Source organism: Wyeomyia smithii, chromosome 3 (genome assembly GCF_029784165.1).
Source record: "Wyeomyia smithii strain HCP4-BCI-WySm-NY-G18 chromosome 3, ASM2978416v1, whole genome shotgun sequence".
Taxonomy (NCBI): domain Eukaryota; kingdom Metazoa; phylum Arthropoda; class Insecta; order Diptera; family Culicidae; genus Wyeomyia; species Wyeomyia smithii.
Genome location: NC_073696.1, coordinates 7,731,315 through 7,745,843, shown reverse-complemented (window position 1 = coordinate 7,745,843; position 14,529 = coordinate 7,731,315). Strand labels below are relative to the sequence as shown.

At 38.7% G+C, this 14,529-nt stretch overlaps 1 protein-coding gene across 1 annotated transcript; it reads right to left on the bottom strand.

The window, feature by feature from the left end:
• Positions 1-4,389: 4,389 nt before the first annotated feature.
• On the bottom strand, positions 4,390-13,449 carry LOC129729419 (elongation of very long chain fatty acids protein AAEL008004). The gene is made up of 4 exons (XM_055687978.1): positions 13,257-13,449; positions 5,485-5,759; positions 4,852-5,014; positions 4,390-4,778 (listed from the first exon to the last, which is right to left on the bottom strand). Exons 1-4 carry the CDS (start codon positions 13,312-13,314, stop codon positions 4,462-4,464), a joined length of 813 nt encoding a protein of 270 aa, XP_055543953.1. The 5' UTR covers positions 13,315-13,449; the 3' UTR covers positions 4,390-4,461.
• Positions 13,450-14,529: the final 1,080 nt, after the last annotated feature.

The window sequence follows — 14,529 nt, the reverse complement described above, 5'->3', positions numbered from 1 at the left end:
GGAAAACACAAATGTGAAGGTTGTTTTCAACCAACTACTACAGGTCGGACTCGATTATCCGGAGACTCGATCATCCGGAAACTCGATTATCCGGAATTCGATTATCCGGAATTTTAGACTTGATTATCCGGAATTTTATTTTGTTTTGGTGTCCGTTTTCAATTTTTATTCTGAAATTTTGCCTTTACCTTTCCTTCTGGCATATTTGTTACCATTTAAGTCTCTCCCGGCGTGTTTGGGACATGTTCGAATTGAGTGAAAATAATCAATGTCCAATTAATTTTTTTTTTGCTTCTCAAGATGTTACCCCTTTCGCCTCAGAAATAACTTTTGGTTACACCACTGCATCATACAAGTAAAATAAAGAAAAGAAATATTTATTTTATGTTCGTTAATCGCAAAATATCAGTATTTTTTGTGTGATTCGATTATCCGGGAAACTCGATTATCCGGAATGAATATTTTTTCGATGTTCCGGATAATCGAGTCCGACCTGTATAGGCAAAAGTCACTGTTTACTCTTATGCTGGACAACAACAAGCAATAAAAGTATAGTAAAAGATTTTTTTTATAATCATGTTACTGTTCGGCGATCGCTCATAAAAAAATTGCAAACATTTCATCAGTTTGCAAAATTGACGAAAGGAGGTTCCTTTTCATCCAATAATATTTGAAAAAAAAAAATTGCAGAAAAATCTACATGACACGCACATGTTATTTTAAAACTGCTCGGAATACTTTTCGGTTGCGTGTACTGAATCGAATACGTAACCGTACCGCGTGCAAATAACTTCGCCTTTGGAAAGCGACGCTGATGCGAGATGTAACACTGTCAAAAGGCTCCCTATAGTTTTATTTTTTATTGGAATTCAATTTGAATGAAAGAAAAATAAGTCGAAAAATCTATCAGGTATCACAAATAACTGGTTTCCATCACATCACGAGGTCATCGACATGTGTCTTAAGATTTGCGAATTTTGGAATAGAGTTATACTTGATTTACTTCTGAATGAACGATGTTGAGGGAAGACAACTTGACTTTGTAAAAAGTGAATCCAATACAGCCTAGCACTAGAACTTTTTCTGTTGGAACTTGACCTTTCTGTTGACGTTGACTAACGTCTATATCGAAGTTAGGCCCCTGAATTTGAAAATCTAGTAATTCAACCAGGGAAAACCAGAGAAAAGTGGTCAGGTTTTGAGCGCTTATTTTGCAGTCATCTATAATCAGGTTTTCGAGGTTTTGGCATCAATCGATCAGAAATTCTTTTACGGTTAAATTTATGTAACAAAAACAAACTATTGTTTGAGATACACTATTGAAAAATTAGTAATCAATATCGATTGTCTAAATCATACCGCACAGCCAATCACTACCTCTCTTCCCAAGCACAGTCGACACTAACGGATACAATCGATCTGACTTTGTTGTTATTGTTGTTGTCACTTTCTGTTTCCGATGTTTATGCTGCTGCTAGCGGAAAAAACCTTGCAAATATGCATCTTTTTGTTGGTGTTAATTTTACGACAGCGGCCGGCGCCCCATCATTCTGATTCCAAAACCGCACCAGTGACATGCGGACGCTAGGTGATAGCAGCTGAAAGGAGGAAATACAAAATAGTACCGGTCATCTCGTGCCGGTTTCACCCGTTATGCTGGTGGCTTTAGTAGTAAATGGCTACTGCAAAACACTTAAATGGCTGGAATTCTGGACGGACTAACCAGGAAACTATAATCGGCAACTGACACCTTTTGGTGCCTCGAAATTTTGGTACAGAAGCGGCTAATTGAATTTTCTGTTTTACCAAATGCTGCTGCTAGCGGAAAAAACCTTGCAAAAATGCATGTTTGTGTTGGTGTTAATATTACGACAGCGGCCGGCGCAGCTTTCAAGAAACATTTGTCTCTACCATTCCATCATCTATGTAGCCCCTCCTTCTTTCTAATTATCTGACGAAGCCTTGGTATAAAACGTATTGTTCGAACATTTCACCCCATCAGTTTCATTATTAAACCGTACCGGATACATACGGACGCTCGGTGTTAGCAGCTAAAAGGAGGAAAAACAAAATAGTACCGGTCATCTCGTGCCGGTTTGACCCGTGATGCTGATGGCTACTGCAAAATACTTAAATGGCTGGAATTCTGGACGGAAACCAGTAAACAAGAAATCAGCAACTGGCACCTTATGGTGCCTCGCAGTTTTATAATAGAAGTGGTTAGTTGAATTTTATGTTTTACAATTGCTGCTGCTAGCGGAAAAAAACCTTGCAAAAATGCATGTTTATGTTGATATTAATTTCACGACAGCGCTAGGTGTTAGCAGCTGAAAGGAGGAAAGACAAAATAGTACCGGTCATCTCGTGCCGGTTTCACCCGTTATGCTGGTGGCTTTAGTAGTAAATGGCTACTGCAAAACACTTAAATGGCTGGAATTCTGGACGGACTAACCAGGAAACTTTAATCGGCAACTGGCACCTTTTGGTGCCTCGAAATTTTGGTACAGAAGCGGCTAATTGAATTTTCTGTTTTACCAAATGCTGCTGCTAGCGGAAAAAACCTTGCAAAAATGCATGTTTGTGTTGGTGTTAATATTACGACAGCGGCCGGCGCAGCTTTCAAGAAACATTTGTCTCTACCATTCCATCATCTATGTAGCCCCTCCTTCTTTCTAATTATCTGACGAAGCCTTGATATAAAACGTATTGTTCGAACATTTCACCCCATCAGTTTCATTATTAAACCGTACCGGATACATACGGACGCTCGGTGTTAGCAGCTAAAAGGAGGAAAAACAAAATAGTACCGGTCATCTCGTGCCGGTTTCACCCGTGATGCTGGTGGCTGTTAGTAATAAATAGCTACTGCAAAATACTAAAATGGCTGGAATTCTGGACGGGCTACCAGTAAACGAGAATAATCGGCAACTGGTACCTCTTGGTGCCTCGCAGTTTTATAATAGAAGCGGTTAGTTGAATTTTCTGTTTTACAAAATGCTGCTGCTAGCGGAAAAAACCTTGCAAAAATGCATGTTTGTGTTGATGTTAATTTCACGACAGCGACAGCGGACTAGGTGTTAGCAGCTGAAAGAAGGAAAGACAAAATAGTACCGGTCATCTCGTGCCGGTTTCACCCATTATGCTGGTGGCTGTTGGTAATAAATGGCTACTGCAAAATACTAAAATGGCTGGAATTCTGGACGGACTAACCAGTAAACGAGAATAATCGGCAACTGGTACCTTTTGGTGCCTCGAAATTTTGTTACAGAAGTTTTGTAAAAGAAGCGTTGCAATTACCTCTACTATTTGCTTCAATGGAATATTTTTTTTTATAAAAATACGGTAGTCAACGTCATGCGGTCGTGTCTTGAATACCACCCTCCTACTTTTTTTTTAATTTTTTGACACAGACTTTGCACAGACTTTTTAGCATACAGGGCGATTGTAAGGTTAGACGCTACCATCCCAACACACTGACATTAACTGGTTTGAAGACCTCGAGACCAGCTGGAAGGCGGTCATCACAACTAAGAAATTTTATTTCTTGTTTAAAATTCCTGATGGTCGAGATTTCGCTGAAACACAAAGAAAAACTGCGGGTCTACGTGATTATCTTAGCGCAGCCAATTAAGAAACAACATCGGCTTTGGATAACTGGTTCCCTATTGCCTTCTGCGTCGTCTCCAGTAGGCATTGATAGCAGCGTGACCACCAAGCTTTGATAACCGGTTGTAACAACGTTGGGTCTAAACCAGAAAAGTAAGGCTAAACAATATGCTAAGTTCGAGTTAGAAGAAAAACACCAAAGAGCGAACATTTGACATTGATCTTTCAGATTGTTGTTTTGCTGTTGTTCACTTGTTTGTTTCGAGAGTTTAGTTATAATTAGTTAAATAACATTCATTGATAGAAGTTTGGAAAAAACCCAAAAAATGTTTTCGTCTTTAATTTTACAGGTTGATTTCCTGTTACGTGCCATCGTTGATCCACTCTACTCTATCTGCAGTGGGATTCTCCATTCCAGCGTAGGAAGTGAGTTACGTAACACCAGCTGGTCTCATTAATTCTTACCAGCTCTGAAGAGGCACCTGTAAGTGTGAACTGGCTAATGATATCCGCTAGCAATAGCATTTCCGCATTCAATAGCTCACTCGGCTGCTCGGCTGAAGTGCATTCTGAAGCGCAGTGAAGGTTGGCACCCAGTTAAAAAATGTGCCATGAACGATTTATTCAATTAATCAATATCGCGCCTCATGGGTTCGTAGTTGAAGGAAATTGTTAGCACCGTTGTCGTTGCTATTTAACGAGCGCTGTTTGTGTGTCTGAATTGTATCGTCTATAACTTTTGTGGTGCCGAAAGAGATAAATCATGCCGAATGGTGCGAAATAAATTACTTTATTTGATAATAAATATTGATCTTAAATAATCTAAACCGAATGATAATAAAAACGAAACCCAGCTCACAACTCCTTCTTCATCGCTGGAAGCTGCTTGCCGCTGTAAGCTTTCCGATAAAAGTTCCAAAAGAGAAACAGAAAAATGGTCACGTTGATGACGAAGAAAAAGCTGAGCGATCGCGGCACACTGCACTGGAAGGTGATGATCAGAAACAGATACACGAGCATAATGCCGAACTGCATCAGCTGCAGCGTCGTCATGTACTTCTTCCACCAGAGGTACTTGTGATACTGGGGTCCGAGGGCGGCTATCAGGTAGTACGTGTACATGACGATGTGTACGAACGAGTTGACGAATCCGAGAAAAGCTCCTTGAGTTCCTGAGGATTTTGGCAAGAAAAAAAAATCGATTCGTCCGTCACTTGGATTGGGCATCATCTCGCTGTGTCTTACCTGGCAGATATTTAAGGTAACCCCAAGTGAACACAACCATTATGGTGTGATGATAGACGTGCAGGAATGAAACCTGATTCTGCTTTTTGCGTAGCACAAAGAACACCGTGTCCAGCAGCTCGACCAGCTTCAGCACCAAGTACCACCAGGTACACTTCCAAATCTGGTAGTAAATCAAAACAAATAATCAAATTAGGGGGCAGCAAAAAACATTAATGAAAGTAATTATTAGATTTGGTGATTGACGGTGTGATGCCGCACAGAATTTTGCCATGTCAGTAGATTTTCTTGATGGATCTCGGATATAACCAGCCGGTAGATGGATTTCAATCTCGCGGTAATGATTTTGACCTTCGCTTACGGTAATTCAATGAGAAAAAAATGACCATATGTTCAGTGTGGTTTCAATTGTTTTACTCTGCCGTGAAATGTCTTATTTAGTATGTAATCAATTGATCAATCATTCCGGGTATGACCATAGTGAGTATGAATCTATAACGCACCATTCTTAACAGACCACAACGCGTGGGCATACCAAAACTCTATCAATCCTACTTCGCGCCGGATCTAATTTAATTAACCCGCAACCGGGTTGTAATTTATTGATTATCCGACTTGCGCTTTGTGTCTTACCGTGAGCTGAAGATCGCTGTTCACCACACTGTTCGCGTGGCAAGAAACGCTGAACATGTGACCGAGTCCGCCGAAGAAGAACGGCTGTACGCACAGCACCGTAGAGCAGACCACCTGGGCGGCGTTGTAGGCTATCAGGGCCGCTTTCAGTTCCAGTGGTTTGCGCTGCTGCATCCACCGGGGTCCGAGGTGCAGCACGAACAGCAGATAGCAGCCGGCTATGATGAGAACCGGCGTCGGGGAACCCATCAGTGGCCAGTGGTCGATGATCGGATCTGGGAAGTGGTGGAGTGAAGATTTTTATGGCAGGTAAATGGGTTTTAGTACTTCGGTAAGTGCTTAGCAGTTTCGCGCTTTATCGTCGCAATCGTTTTACTGATGTAAATGAACGACTTACGTATAATTTGAAAGTCAATGATTCGAAAGAAAAAAACAATTAGTTTAATTTTTTTTAAATTAGTGTAATATTCTACTATCGTCAGGTTTGTCCTTATATTGCCAGGAAAGGGATTGAAGTTATAGAGAACTGATTTTTTGCATTATTACATTGAAACAAATTCACCTTTATTTTCGATAACTGTGGTTGTTGTTCGTTTCCGGAAACCGCTGCATGCACGATTTACCATGTTTCAACTTATACAGTGCGACCTAAGTGTAGTGTAAGGCGTTTATTGGTATCCCGCGCAACGACACCACAAACAGAATAATCCAAAAGAATAATTTCTGCCAGAGGGCCAAATTTTCTTTTCTCAAAATTTCTGTATATTTTCAATAATTCGTTCCTGTGTTTTCTTGGCCTTATGAGCCAACAATATCTGCGGCATAACAACATCCTAAAGATCCTTCAACTAAACATCGGTCGTTACTTCTAGTCTTCGAAAAAAGAAAAACGTGGGCATTAGGGCGACAATGACTGTATGGAAAAAATTTTATCATCGAACTTCCAAAAACCGACCATGTACATTTTTTTTATTGGCCCAAAAAATGGCCTTTACAAAGTTTCAGCTCAATCGAACGAGATTAGGGGTCCCTGAAAGTACTCCAAGCTGTGATTTTTTGACCCTCAAAAAACTACCAAGGGGAGTACACAAAATTTGAAAACCAAAATTTTTTTTTCGATGCCCAATTACTACTCAAACACTAGAAATTTTATTTTTAATTGCTTTTATACCACTTTAGCAAATAATAAGTGAACCACTCTAATGAAAATCAAGTTCGAGATGCCTATTAAACAGTTGAATAATTTGCATGTAGTTTTAAAATATCCCATATTAGGTTACCCAAAAAAGGGTTAAAACCTAGTAAGTCGATTTTCAGCCAAATTTTTTTCGAGAATACATCAGATCTCGACGTTGTATGCATTTGTAAGTAATTTAGCGTTAAATTTTTTTTTCTCAATTTCATGTACTCCTTTCTTGGTGAATTTTCGAGGGTCCAAAAATAACATCTTTGAGCGCTTTGAGGCACCCTTAAATCATGTCCGATTGAGCTGGAATTTTGCACTGTTTTTATTATTTTGCAATGTTTTATTATTTTGGGCCAATAAACAAAACAAACATGGTTGTTTTCAGAAATTTGACATGACTTTATTGCTGCCACCTTAATGGCCACATTTCTTCGCTAGAGAATACGCCCAGAACCACCATATGGAACTTGATTGACATGACGATAGGAAGTTAACCACGACTTGGTGCAAGCACCCTGTCATTCTTTCGATTCACCCTTTTGTCTTGATTGATTTTTTATGCATCACTCGATTCCTGTATTTAATAAGTTTTGTTATTAGCATCAACAGTATGACGAATATGTTATAATAGTTATTATTAAAAAAAAAAGAAATAAGTTCAAATTTAATTTAAAATCAATGTCATTCAACTAACCACGTGCACGTTTCCCATACACAGATATCGCGAAAATGTACCAAATATTGCCTTTCCACTTCGAATTTTCATCATCACCACGTGATTGGTCATTTTAAAAATCATTCAACTGTTTTTTTTCGTGGAAGAGATGGTCTCATTTTCATGCATAGAGGCAGCACAAACATGCGGCTCGCGTTCATTTCCAATCTGGCTTCGGAAACAGAAGCATCAGTAGCAGTTCTTAAATATCTTCCGAGAGATGATGCATATGAAGCACCTACAACTATGCTACTTTCGCAAGTTCCGTTATTTTCGCCTCTATGTTCACGAAGCTGATCGTTTTTTCTCCAAGGTAATAAAAATTACCAGCTCCGTAAACGTAGAAGCGAGAATGACGGAACTTGCAAAAGTTGTATAGTTGCATGTACTTTATATGTATCATCTCTCGTACTATATTTCAGAACTGCTGCTGGTGCTTCTGCTCCGGAAGTCAGATTGTGAATGAATATGCGTCACATGTCTGTGCTGCTTTTATGCATAAAAAGAATCTTGGACTTTGTTTCCCCACCAAAAATTCAATCGAGAAAATAAAAAGTGAGTGTTAGACTTCAATTGTAATGTTGGTAGGGAACCGTGGTGTAGATGGCGGGAGAAGCGAAAGCCAACCGGATCGGATTGTGCCTAAATTTTATCGATTTCATTCTTGTACGGCATAAGACAGTTTCCGACTGTAAAATAGACCAAGTGGATGATGGTTGCTGTGAAAGAAGCTGGAAAAGTGCTTATTAACTACTAACCGAAACGAAACTTGGTTTTGTTCAATGATTGGGGGTAATTGTTCTAATACAAACACTGTCCTTATTAAGACAATACGGCTTATAGCCAAGGGTTTTGGCCTTTACACGCCGGATTGAGAAATCCGAACACCCGATACTACTACTACTACTACTACTACTACTACTACTACTACTACTACTACTACTACTACTACTACTACTACTACTACTACTACTACTACTACTACTACTACTACTACTACTACTACTACTACTACTTCTACTACTACTACTACTACTACTACTACTACTACTACCACTACTACTACTACTACTACTACTACTACTACTACTACTACTACTACTACTACTACTACTACTACTACTACTACTACTACTACTACTACTACTACTACTACTACTACTACTACTACTACTACTACTACTACTACTACTACTACTACTACTACTACTACTACTACTACTACTACTACTACTACTACTACTACTACTACTACTACTACTACTACTACTACTACTACTACTACTACTACTACTACTACTACTACTACTACTACTACTACTACTACTACTACTACTACAAATACTACAACTACAACAACTACAACAACTACAACAACTACAACAACAACTGCAACAACAACTACAACAACAACTACAACAACAACTATAACAACAACTATAACAACAATAGTTACAATAACTACAACAACAACTACAACAACTACAACAACAGCTACAACAACTTCATCAACAGCTACAACAACAGCTACAACAACTACAACAACTACAAAAACAGCTACAACAACTACAACAACAAGTACAACAACATAAACTACAACAACTACAACAACAACTACAACAACTGCAACTACAACAACTACAACTACAACAACTACAACAACTACAACTACAACAACTACAACAACAGCTACAACAACTACAACTACAACAACTACAACAACAGCTACAACAACTACAACAACAGCTACAACAACTACAACAACAGCTACAACAACTACAACAACAGCTACGACAACTACAACAACAGCTACAACAACTACAACAACAGCTACAACAACTACAATAACAGCTACAACAACTACAACAACAACTACAACAACAACTACAACAACTACAACAACAACTACAACAACAACTACAACAACTACAACAACAACTACAACAACAACTACAACAACTACAACTACAACAACTACAACTACAACAACTACAACAACTACAACTACAACAACTACAACTACAACAACAACAACTACAACAACTACAACTACAACAACTACAACTACAACAACTACAACTACAACAACTACAACTACAACAACTACAACAACAACTACAACAACTACAACAACAACTACAACAACAGCTACAACAACTACAACAACAGCTACAACAACTACAACAACAGCTACAACAACTACAACAACAGCTACAACAACTAGAACAACAGCTACAACAACTACAACAACTACAACAACTGCAACAACTACAACAACTGCAACACTCTACGTTACATACGTTGATTTTGCGTACTTCAATTTTACGTACATTTCAAGCAAAAAAATTTTTTTGTTTACAATATTTTCAATTCATGTGTTGCTCAGCAATACGTTTGTTTTGTTCAGTAATATTATGAAGTAACACATTTTTCCCACTGTATTTTGTGTCTAAATGATTTTTTCTCGATGAAGAAAATCTCTCTTGATTTACTTAGTTTGTTACTCAAAACTGCATAAAAACACCTCATATCTTTTCTTACTTTACTAAGTATTTGCAATACATAATCATTAGAAAATACAGAATAATAAAACATACAGATAGGATTATTGTGGCCCTCTCAGCCTTTTTTTTTACAATAATATAAATAAATTGCCCGACGTGTCGGTCGTGTTTGGTGCCCTACCTTGAAAAAGGCCATCAAAAACGGCCGAAACGTCGGGTAATTTATATAGATTGTCGTATGATATCTTTAAAAAAGACTGAGAAAGCCAGATTAATCCTATCCGTATTAAAAGTACAGAATTAGTCAGTCTTCAATAAACTATTGCTAACTCGAAAAATGTTGTTAAAGATTTTGGGCGGTAGTTTTTTTTCGTCATATGCTCGTGTTGAATTCGTGCACTCTGTTCTGCAGCCTTCCGCGCGAAACGCCACTTTGGAGGGGTTGAAGTCGAAAGTAGACTACATTAAAGGTAGTAGCCGTAAACTGAATCGGCTCGTGGCGATCGTGTTTCGTCAAATTCTTTCAGGTGCGTATAAGTTAAGCTGTGTCAGAATTTCTGCAGAAACAGTTGAACAACGAATCTTCTATGCTACAGTGTGTCCAGACCCAGTAGATTGCACCGGTGTTCGTAAGGTGGCAAGTTTATTTTAACTTCACCATGGCAAACGTCAAAAAGCGTATCTGATGTATTTCTTCTGTATGGATTCAAATCTGTTTTTATTTAGGTTGGCGGATATGGGCACCACACCACTGCATTGGATTCTAAAATCGTGCGCACTAAAGCACAGTATAATGACCGCGTGCAGTGTGGATTGCGAAATTCTTTGGATACTTTAAATATAAATCCAAGTTGTAGTTGGCATTGGTAATTATGTTGTCATCGCGAAGGTGATATTAGAGTCATGAATCGAGTGTGACACCTACGTCACAAACGCGATGAACTTGCACAAGGGGTTGTTTGGAGATGCTGTAGTTATAGTAATTGGAGTACTAGATAATCATCGATGCAATTTACTGTTATATATAGTTTAACATCATTCGAGAAGAAAAGCCAACAAGTCGGCGTCAGTAGAATTGACAGCTCGTTGATAAAGATGGAAAACAGAAATGGACTGAGGTTACTTCCTTGTGGTACGCCTGACACATTGAAGCTGTCCGTTAGATAAAACCTAAGCCAACTGATAAGATCATTGTGAATTCTCAGTTTATTTAGTTTTAGAAGTAGTATTACATGATCCAATCTATCGAAAGCCACGTTGTGGTCAATGTATATAAATGCTAAGCGTTGTTTGACCAATAAATAGTCAATGGGTTCGATGATGGCAATTTCGGTCACGGGTTACTTTAAAACACGTTTTATCATGTCAAAGCCGACGTTTCAAGGATATATTTCCTCGTCCTCAGGGCAAAAACAAAACAACAAGAACTTGTTTGTTTTGTTTTTGCCCTGAGGACGAGGAAATATATCCTTGAAACGTCGGCTTTGACATAATAAAACGTGTTTTAAAGTAACCCGTGACCGAAATTGCCATCATCGAACCCATTAATGTATATAAAGTCAATATGAGAACCAGTATCCATATTGTAGTAAGGAGTATAAAGCAAACTGAACCAAATTTTCAGAAACCGATCACTTGGGGTATAAAACGTGTTGAATAGCTGATATGTAATTTTTGCAGCTTGAGAACAGTCCTTTATTCATAACAATCTCAAATGCTTTGAAGCATGCAGTTACTGTCGTTATGCCGCGATAATTTGTGATGTTTTGCTTTGCTCCTTTTTTATGCACAGGCAACATGACAGACAATTTCCAGTTTAATAGGAATTTCTTCGTGAAGGGATTTATTGGAAAGAAACGTCAAAAGCTGGATTAATATGCCAATCGTTTAACCCGTAAAGACCCGGGACGGAACTAGTTTTTTGAAAATGCTTGTTCTCAGCACTGGAATGGCCGATTTTGGAAAACTTGGAATTTTATTCAAGGGGAATAGTTGCTCTAAGTTTCGGTAAAGGTGCCACCCCTCTGGACCCCTCCCCGTTTTTGTGAGACGTAAATATGTCTGTGTTTTTTTCTAATTTTTCAAAAAGATTTAGCAAACACTGGGAATTTTCATACATATCAATTGCTCCATGTATCGAATCATGTCAGGTAGATGAAATATGGTATGTAAGAGTGAATTTTGGAGTTTCTTAATTATTTCAGTACAAAATCACAAAACTGCGTATTTGAATAAAAATTCAAATAACAAAATCGTTCTTCAAATTTTAAGCTCTACATTTTTGAAGTAAGGTCTCCGGAATCCATACGCGATGAAATATTTATTTTAGCATGCAAATATTTTGAGAAAAACGAGTTTAAACTCACTAAAGTACGTATTTTCCTGGAAACCTGATTTTCTAAGTCTCCCACGGTAGGTTTCAACTTAGTTCTTCAGTTTTTAAGCTCTATATTTTTAGAGTAACGTCTTCTGAATCCAACGATTGTGGAGGATTAATTCTAGCATGCACAGATTTGGAGAAAATCAAGTTTTCATAAGAACTCGTAGTTCAGTGAATTCAAACTCGTTTTTCTCTAAATCTGTACATGCTAGAATAAATCTTTCAGCATCTTTGGATGCTGACCAGCGTAAAGGAAGGGTAACAGATGGGGAGCCTGAGAATAAACCCATCCCTAAAGTCCTTTTTGACATCGAATGGCCTGATTATACTAAGATTCCAACCCACGATCATTCGCTTGACGAGGCGAACTCTGTTACCTTGCGGCTACGCAGCTCCCTTACCTTCCCCCTATCTCGATTTCAAATAGTAACAGTACGTAAATGTTTTTGTTACGGTTTCTGTGTAACTGATATGACCTTCAACGTGATGCCACGAGCATTTCTTTGTAAAGGGATAATACTAAAAATAACCAATTGTGAATCAAAATCTTCACTATTTTTACGTTGTAGCATTATCTGCAGTAGTTAAGAAAAAGAATGTTCATTTTTCATTGTTCTTCATTGTTCTTTATTCCTGATCAGAAAAATTAGAAATTCATAAGTTTTTTCGTATTTGTAGCCTCAAATTACACTCAGTGACAATAATCAGATGGTTCTAGATAATCTTGAATCACAAAACGGAGCAAGTGTTAATTTCTTTGGCCACCTCTGGCCGTTGTGGCATATCTCACTATCAACGATATCTCATAATTTTTGAATTTTATGAAAAAGAATATCCTTTCCACCCACTTGATTCCGTTTAGATGTGGAAATGTAACCAGTAACGAAAAATCTTAATCGCATATACTGTTCTTTTGAATTCAGTATCCAACCAAAATGTATTTCACGATAATGCTCCTCACAATAACCCATAAATCTGATATCCTACCTGCACCTTCCGACATGTTTTCATACTGCTTAGAAAATGTCACTACGAAACCCGTCATGTTGATCCTTATCTGAATGCTTTCGAGTCCTCGATAGTAATATATTCTGTATGTAGCACACGCGATCACTCCCGGGGCCGATTGCACAAGAGAGCAGCCCGCAACCACTTTCGCTTTTGGTACTTCCGATCGCGAGCAAGTTTAAGGTAAGACTAGCGAGCCAACCTTTACCTGGCAAGGCTGTTCACGTTGCACCGGACAGCGGACAAGTTCAGAGTTCGTCCGTCCCTTTTCAGCATGAAATTCCGCGAAGAAAGTGAAATTTCTCCGGTTTGCACAGACCTGGCGGTTACCTGCCCTCGAGAAGCCATTATTGCAGTCCGACAGTATGCAACATTGCCATGCAGTAATGGGCACAGGCGAAGACAGGTCAGATCCGTTAATGACTCAAGGCGAAACCCTTTTTGCGGATCGCTGTGTTGGTTGGTTGTGTAAGTGACAACCTGAATAGGGGCGATAATTGTGTTACGAAGTAGCGCCGATTCAGAAGTTGTGCTGAACCAATTGCGCTTTATTGGAGGAGTTTTAGTGGAAAAATATTATTTTAAAATGATGTGGTAACAACGGTGGACGGTGGATGGAAAATGCACTTGCGCCACTACTTTGTCCGTCAAATCTTGATCCATGTCAGTGTAGTAAAAATCAACACCAAAGAATATGAGCAGTGATGAAGAAAGTTTCGTCCGCCACGTCCCATCTCGCTGCTCGAATCCACCGTCGTGTCGCTTGCATTGGACGACACGCGCAAAGTGCAATCACTGCATCCTTCTAATGGCACTTGATACCGTGACTATGATGGATCGTGTGTCGAGGACTGTTTTCTTTTCCTAGCGATGAACAAAGTTTCTCCCTACTGTTGCTGAGTTGGAAGATTTTTGCGCCACCTTCTTTCAGTTTAGTTTGCGAAGAAATTGAAATTTGCGTTCCGGGAGAGTTTGCTGGCTGGATTAGCATATGTACCCACCAAAGTATACGCGCGGAGAGTAACTTTAACTGTGTTGATTCACAACTGTTTGTCATACCTGACAACTGCTTATGAGACCGACAGTATGTGGCTACGGGGTGTCACTGGAACTGGGATAAACTTTTGCTTTCACTTTAAGTGTTGATATACAGGAAAAAATGTTTTCATGAAAATATACTACCCAAACCTGCAAAAATTTGACACAATCCCAAATAATCATCCCAAAACTTGTTTGAAAAAATTTGTTTTTG